This window comes from Pungitius pungitius, chromosome 2, assembly GCF_949316345.1.
Source record: "Pungitius pungitius chromosome 2, fPunPun2.1, whole genome shotgun sequence".
In the NCBI taxonomy this organism is placed as follows: domain Eukaryota; kingdom Metazoa; phylum Chordata; class Actinopteri; order Perciformes; family Gasterosteidae; genus Pungitius; species Pungitius pungitius.
The window spans coordinates 21,881,621-21,890,276 of NC_084901.1; the positions used below are offsets into that span (position 1 = coordinate 21,881,621).

Consider the following 8,656-nt stretch of genomic DNA (forward strand, 5'->3'; position numbering starts at 1 on the left):
ATAAAACAAACAAATATACAATAAAAATGGCACTTTACATGCTTACATAGAAGAGGTCTGCAGAAAATGACTTGACGATATAAGTGAGTTTGATAAATACAAGTTTCAGGCTAAAAGAATGAAAAGACTGCATTAAATATGACCATAGAAGACACCACAGTCTGAGGTGTAGTCCACCTTCCGGATGACTGTTGACTGAGGAATTTAATATCCTAGATGCATGCTATTATCCTGTTAATTAGCTATAATGAGTTTGTAAATACTAAAGTTGAATCGTGATATGTGTGCAGACGTCAATGTGAAGCTCATCAAGATGTAACTACCTCTGTCAGTAAATATCATCCACTGTCATGTTAAATATCTCATGCTATTATACAGGGGAGGCGGCTAATGTGCATCCTAACTCTGTGGGTGAGCATCTGCCTGTCAGTCCTTGTGTTTGAATTAGGGCATTTAGTGGCCATTAGAGAAACAAATGAGTCAGATTTAAAGCATATCAGTATAATAAAATATATTGCGTACAATAATGTCAACATTTCAGAAATCTGGTTGGGGATGTAGCACTTGAACAACTTCATGGGTTTGAGCCTTGTACTGTTTGTCATGGATAAACAAATGATTACATTACTTTCAGGCAACCCTTTATCTTTATATTACTATAATAACTGTGTGCGCTAGCCTCAATAATATACAACATTTTTATTACTGGTTATTATTTCAGCATTACCATCTGTATGAATATACAAAACAGGAAAGGCCATACACACATAAAAATTAAGATATTAAAATATTCCTAGAATAATCCTATATTAATCACAGTTGTGGAAGACTGTAGTTGAGACGTTGGTTGGATTATGAAACTGGGCCGGATACAAACATATGAACATGTACCCAATAGTGCAACTAATACAATATATGTATCATTTCTGAGGTAGGTTTTGTAAAGATTAGCTCAGAAGAGCTTTAATTCTGCTTTTAGCAGGTGCATGGCCGTGGTGGCATACTGCACTGCATTCGATTGAAAGCAGTTTATGTGATTCTCGTGCTCATGTTGTTTTTTTAAATATTATTCTTACCACAACACAAACCAAAGTCTACATAATAAAGGTTTGGATTGCCAACAGATTGGAGTGGATGCAAAACATTGAAGGCATTTAAAATGTTGTTGTTGTGTCTAACCCTCTAGTATTTCTTAATTAAATGGTCACTTTATAGAGTGTGTCCAGTTTAGTTGTTGTATCATGTTGTGTATGCAATGCAGCATGGTGTGGCCTCTCGCTTACACATGTTTATACAAGCTGCAATGTTTGACCGCACAGATGGAAGGTTAGCTGAAGGTGGATGCGGCATTGTTCAATATGTGGCTGGCCAAAGGATGTGTTGATGTTGCAGAACATGACTGCTGTAGGCTACAACTTGCATGACCTTGCATATGACCACAGGATCAACTAGAAAGCCTTGTCTCAAACTGAGAAGCATCCATACAATCCACAACAAGACAATTGATAATGTAATTTACCTCACGAAAGAGCAGTGCAGTATACCTGCAGGCTTCTTTGAATCAGAAGATTGATTGATTTAAATTCCACTTCAGTCAACTTCAGTCTGTTCAGCCGGTTCATTGCAGCTGAACTTGTATGAGATGTTTATTCAAGTCTAGTGTAGAGTAACTAAACAGGTATCACAGACTGGCTTTCAATCACACTACAAGCGCCTTTCAGCACAGATGAATCTTCTCCAAAGAAAGCAGCAGGTTTGATCCAAGCAATGCCGTCGATCACAACCAATTGTTTGCCATTATCCCCACTTGTCTGCCATTCAAATTTCCTTGAAGGGAACGTAGAAAAAAATGTTCTCAGCATCAGGGGATCCATGGCGTCAGTGAAGTGTGATTCCTCCCGAAAGCTCCGCGGGGTACAGTTGTTTCCCCTGAATACAAAAGGCATCGGCATCACAAGCCGGCTGCGGCATACCTCTAGCTGACGAAAGCAGCCGCAGCTGTCAGCAACATCACTCACACCACGCTCCCAACCCCCCCCCCCACTCCGCCACCGCCTATCCAAACCATCCCGTCGGAATAGGAAATAGTACAGACCTACGTCTTTTTGGGGAAATTTTGCATGCAGAATCCCGAGCCACCGAAGGCTGTTGAAACAGAACCGCTTTGAGCTCAGACTGTGTGATGTTACTGAGCCACACACTGTGCTTTCATTTGCAAAGTATGTTACGCTTTACCTCTGGCTGCACCGATCATTCAAAGTTGAAGAGGAGGGAGGAAATCCTGCAGAGATGCCCTTTAGCGCGTTGCTTTTAGGAGCAATTATTTGTGTCGTGCATGCTTTTTGAATAAGATGTTAGTGTTAATAACATTAACCGCCTCAAAAATGACAGTACCATGAAAAAAAGTCTTACCGTGGGCAGAAAACACTGGGAGAGAGAGATTGAGTCAGGGCACGGCCAGGACTTGGCTCGGCCCTATTGTGCAAGCTCAGAGAATAAGAAGGCAGCATCCATTTTTTCCTTAATGAAGTTAGTGACCCTTTGAAAGGTGACACATTTACCACCCGGGGGATTTATACACTCCTGCTCCAAGGCTCCAGTTCAATATGGAGAGGACAGATTTGACTCCATGTGGGCACTCCAAGTATATCCTCACAATTTATACCAGGTGATTTATTTTCAGACACACTGCTCTTAAAAAGTTGACAATGTGTTATCTATCCGCCCCGGCACAGGGAAAGAAAAAAAAAAGAAAAGTGCGCTGGGCCGTTTTTCAACAATCCAGATAGTTTTGGGAGGCCAAGCTCCTATCACTGACATAATCCGAATATTCATATAAACTTAGTAGAATGTCACAGAAACACTAAACAAGGTGGCGAGGAGATTCGCGGATGTCCGTGTAATCGGATTACACGGAGCACGCAAAACGTTGAGCGCATGAAAGAATAGCCATGCCCTGTGTGAGAACACTTTATTATTCATAGCATCCTCACTTATGCAAATATACTAAATAATTTCTACATGACAGCTTGGAGCTGATGCCTGGAGGGGCAACGTGATGTTTGAGTGAGGGCCCCTCTCTCCTTTGCGTGGCCTAGGAAACATAACACTGCAGGCTCCTGGTTGCCTCGGTGCCCGCTGTTTTACATTCTAATTATCTGGCTTGACAGGCTATAATGCCGAGACTCAATGCTGAGGTCTCATCCCCGACTCGTTCCACATGTGATGTCAATGCCGGGATAATAAGATAAGATGGTTTGAGTGCTTAGCCTTGCTCAGTTGCCTCCTCGTTCCCGTTTTAGTTTGGTCTTCCCTGCCCATGCAACCTCAAAGCAGCCACTATTGAGCGTGTATATTTAGTGGGCTTTCATAAGTTTCTCACAGGATCCCGAGGTGATGGGATTTCTTTCCCCAACACTCCCTGAATGGGTTTTCTTATTTGACAAGGTTTATTTGGGATTGTGGAAGATCAGAAGGGTTTTAGGTGTGCCACATTGACAGTGATTAAAATAAACAAGGCTTTGTTAAGGTGTTCGTTAAATATTTAACACAGCAAAGCCAGTACGAGACAGCAGCTAGACCTTTTTTTTAACTCTAATTAAGCTATAGGGAATTCCTTGCATATTGTAGATAAACAGATAGAGTCATGGGAATACCAATGGAAATGAAATGCTCTGTTGGGGTTTTTTCTTATTTAAAGATGAAATGAAACATTTATTACTGACTTTAATTTCTTTACATCACTGACATTGTGGGTCAACTGCTGTTAAGATGACAGCTTTCTTCTATTTACATCACGATCCGTGACTTCATGCAGTGCTTTGCAGCATAGTGGTAAAATGGTTGCATTCAGACTGCACCCTCTACGTGTTCTGAACGGTTCGATTAACTGTGTGTGTTTTTTTTCTCTACCTCTCCTTCTTTCATTCTCTTTTCACAGCCATCGAGGTGAACCTACAGAAAGCCTTGGCCGAGGCCTCTGAGACCTGTACCCAGGAGTGTCTGATACTGGGCCACTCTGACAGCTGCTGGATGCCCCCAGCCCTGGCCCAGTTCCAGGGCCCTGGCAGCAACAGCCCCACCTCCACCCCTATCGCCACCGCCATCAGCGGCACAATGCCATCTTTCGGCTTCCAGCAGAGCTGCGCCCGGGGAGCCAAAGTCAACATGGTCAGCATGGGGGTCATGGACGGCCGCCATACCCTGGGCAGGTCCGTGCCCAAAAAAGATGAACTGGACAAAGGGATCAATCGGCCGCAGTTCTACAACACCTTAGATAGACACTGCAGCAAGAAAGAGGACCCCTTCAAGGTCATCCCCCTGGCGAGCTTCTCCTCTCCTGGGCAGCAGACGCCCACTGGAGGGGGCAGCAGCTCCTTCTTACACGAGCACCAGTTGTAAGAGGAAAAGACAGATCGCCGTCGCCCTGACATACATACGACTCAACCCACAGACGACTTGCTGTCAGTGAGGTTTTGATCGTTGCGTATGCGCACGGGGGGCAGGGATGCATCATTTGAGTTGACCAGCTCCGGCTGGGTTTTGCTAATGACTTGCAGTTGAGAATGGATTTGAATATGACGATGTTGTTCAGACAAAATCACATATGGGGTCTGTCTTACAGCTAAAGCATTTGAAAGGTAATGTAAGTAACATAGCACACCCATGTATAATAAATCAAAGGTAGTTCTATGCCAAAGTAGTTCCATCAACAACAAAAAAAAAAAAGAAAAAAAAATGTTTTCAGTTGGGTGATGTTTGCTTTGTGACAAGAGGTGGGCAATTTACGCCTCAAGCCCCCTGGTCCCAGCTCAGTGGGATCAGGGGACCGACCCTTCATTTGCGCAAAAACATTGGCAAATACTGTATTTTGTGGTGAGTGAGCTTCATCATGCCTACCATTAATTTTGAGCCCTGTGTGAATAATGTTTCTGTTCAAGTTCTTGTAAAGTATTGCTTTGTATAACACACAGTACAAAATTTTTTGGCGGTGGAGGGTTTCTCTTTTTGTCTCGCATGAATGTCTTTCAGAAGTCTATTTTGGTCAGGGACTGCAGGAGCATTAACAAACTGTCTACAAAGCAGAACTAGGCCAATGGTAGACAACACCACGGAAAACTTTTACACTCTACATTTTCACCATGGAGCGACACATAGAAAATATAAAAGAAGAAAAAAAAACTCCTGCACATGCACACACTTAGCCAAGATGTTTTTCTTGTGGTGGTTGCTCCATCTCCGCCAACTCCATTAAGAAAATGTTCACTCCTGGCATCATCTCAGCAGCTTAGCACTTTGGAAAAACACACTTTATTTCCTTCACATTCTTCTCACATTTTGCTGCTCAGAATCACTGACAATAATAACTGCTATTGAGCCAATTATGAAATTCTCAGTCTAATTACTTTGATGTGTGATCTCAGCAGCGACCCTCATTGTGGTAAGAAATGGTTGGCAAGCAAGAAACATGCGATGCCTGTGCGCATGCTATGAAAGAAATAGCAGCTTCAAACACTCCTTCTCCTCCAACCTGGAATCATTGATAACGGCTTCTGCCCGTGCTAATAATTACTTCATGTGTTTTTATGCAACTCACCCCGGCAACAAATTTCCTTTATCCGTTTTTCTGTGTTGGCACTGGAATAATAGAAAATGGGAAAATGGCCTCTGGGCCAAAAGTCAAACTAAATTATTAACGTTAACGCTCTTTTTTGTATTTGTCATAAGGTTTGGCATTGGCACAATTTAAACTTCCCCTTACCATAGTTCCTTCATACGTGCACTGCATAACTGCCTGTGTATTTTATTTAATTCATACTGATGATGATAACTACTTCAGACTAACTTGATGTAACAGATTGGGGGGGCAGTTTAATCTATTGCCTGAGCAATAAGTGACTTTGCTGATATGCATTTTTCTTTTAAGTAGCATCCAAACCAGGTGTTGAAATCATCAAGTATGTGATTCATGCAACTCATTTTCTTGAACCATCTTGCAAATTAGGAAGAGTACTAAATCTAAAATGCAACTCAGCATGTGCCAGCGAATGCACTAGGAGAATTGTGTTTGCATGCTATTAGGTGCCACACCTTTCTCTCTGGTACTTTGGGTCAGAAATGGTGTTATTAAAAAGAGGATTTACCTGAGAGTCAGTGAAATGATCGCTTAAAGTAACAGTGTGTTAATGACATGAAAAGTGGGTAATTATATTTCCCCCCAGTCAATAACAGAAATGAAGTTAATTCAAATCAAGCATTTTAGAAGCATCCTCAAATAAAGTCTGCCTTATCATCTCATTTCATATTTTTAGTGCAGACATATATCACCAAATGGTGTAAATAATACATATTTAATCAAAAGGAGCACATATCAAAGGGAAAATATAAAATGGAGTCATTGAAAATGAAATTATATCACTTTCACAAATGGAAATTCTTCCAAATGTTGCCCCAAAAAGCTTTTTTTCATTCTATGTTTACCGTCAAAAAAAAAGAAGGGCAAAGAAATTCCTGTTCAGAAATTTTTGATACAAAAAAAATCTGAAAAATAACACATGATTTTAAGAAACTCTCACACTGACAAACAAGAACAGACGTGTTGCTTTTCGAGTGTTTATGGTTTTGCGACAGGAAATAGTGCCCTCTCACATACCATAGAAGGAGAGAATAACAATGAAATATGTTGGCGATAATACTCTTTCACACTGTAATACAAATGTGATTGTTTGAAACAATGAATGCATATCACATGTGTACAGTGAGCACAATGTTACTATCTATAACCCTCATTTATTTCGACTTATTGTAATGTTGCAGCAGCTACATTGAAAGACAACCTCTAAAGAGAATAGTATAACAACTGCGTGAATGTACATCTTTATGTTGTTCGTTTGGACACCAACGTCACTTTTTTTTGCTGCTTTATTGTCCCACGTTATTCTACCATTTACCCTCCTAGAGGTAAAAGTAGTACATTTTTAAATTAAATGTTATACCTCAAAAAAGGAGCTTACGAATGTGCATTTGTTTTTATTTTTTTTACATCTTTCACAAAAACAAACAGCAACATGAACCAAATTTGGACGGCAATGACAGGTTCTCACTTTGCACGATTCTTCTCTCCCTTTTATTTTACCCATATTTTTCTTAATTCTTTTTGCCCTAAAAGTGAAGATAGTATAAATAACACATTTTTTCGGAATTTTCAATTTTTTGAAATGTACAATTACCATGTCAATTTGTGTCATAATTTGCATGATCTGTTTGGACCTCTACAACGCAACACTTGTAGTTCATGCATCAATCATTAGATTCAGTGTCAGTGTTGGTGTTTGTGTGTCTTTGAAACAAAACAAATGTTACAGTGTGCACATTCAGACTTTGTAAAGTGTGCGTACCACTTTTGCCTCTACGTGCACACAATATCTACCCTGTCAGGTAGACTGGATTTGAAACTGTAAATAACAGTACACCCCAGAATTAACACAACAATGATGAACTGGAAAGACAAATAAAGTAAAGACTAAATGCCGAAGGCAAAATACTTGACGTCGCTATTTTGATTCAAAGGAAAAAACGGAACACACAACTGATGAGATGACAATCTCTCTTGTAATGTAAATGGTCACATATGCATATTATTGCTGAGAGTGTGTTTGAATGTGTTTATAGGTGATCGTGTGTGCGTGTGAGGGAGACGCTGTGTTTCTCTTTGCATGTATGAGCGTGCGTATGTGCACATTTGTGTGTACTGGCATGCACCTGCCAGAATATTGTATGTATACAAATGTATCTTGTACAAAATAATATTAAAATATGATAGAAGACTTAAGTATATGCTTGTAAATTAGTCATCAGTGAGTCAGGTCAAGTTTTGCTTTGAAAAGAGGCTTCAATCCTGGCCCGGCAAATCTGTATTAGTCCGTTAAAGCTATACAGTCTGTGTTGTCATGCCTTTGTAAGATATCCCATTTCAATCTATGAAAATGAAAAAAATGACCTTCAATATGGTAAAATGATTTTTTCTTGTCATTGAATTTTACTTGAGCCATTAAATATCAAGTCCTCAAATGATGCACGTATCTTGCTTGTCCTTCACTTTACATTGTTGTTTGATTATTTTTTCTGAGAGCATTGTCATATCAGTGAAAGATGTGACATGAGAGCATACTGTCACAGTATTCCAATTAGGGCAATTACAAGCTAATGATGTAAGACCCATCAAATTGGACATGGCATTTCACCTTCATGTCTGAAAATGAACAGCGCAGGGGCGACAACTCAATCAATGACATTTGACATATATCTACATTTATGGGAAAAGAACAAAATACGTAAGCCTTGTTAAACACGATAAGGAGCACAGCTTTCATGGAAAGTATCAAAAAGGGGGTTTGCTTTCCCATTTCCAACAAAGGAAAAATGATGTCTCCTTGAACAATATATCTCCTTTGAGGTGGCTAAGGTTTAAAATAGGAAAATATAAATTGACGTGTTTCTAAACTTTACATGTAATTACAGTCAACCAACACTGAGTGATTCTGTTTGCCTTCACGTTATATCGGAAAATACAACAACATATTGCGTTTAAAGATAACACTGAATGCATATGCAATCATCAGAAATCTGTGTCTGTTGTTTTTCTGCCTTTACCTGA

The 8,656-nt window shown here is 40.1% G+C and overlaps 1 protein-coding gene across 2 annotated transcripts in view; it reads left to right on the forward strand.

Moving 5' to 3' along the window:
* The window catches only part of pcdh11 (protocadherin 11), a 118,458-nt gene extending 110,384 nt beyond the window's left edge, over positions 1 to 8,074 (forward strand). For both annotated transcript variants that reach the window (XM_037460124.2, XM_037460122.2), the window contains one exon: positions 3,941 to 8,074. In XM_037460124.2, coding sequence (XP_037316021.2) covers positions 3,941 to 4,401 — 461 coding nt within the window. In that variant the 3' untranslated portion in view covers positions 4,402 to 8,074. The remainder of the gene's footprint in view (positions 1 to 3,940) is intronic.
* Positions 8,075 to 8,656: the final 582 nt, after the last annotated feature.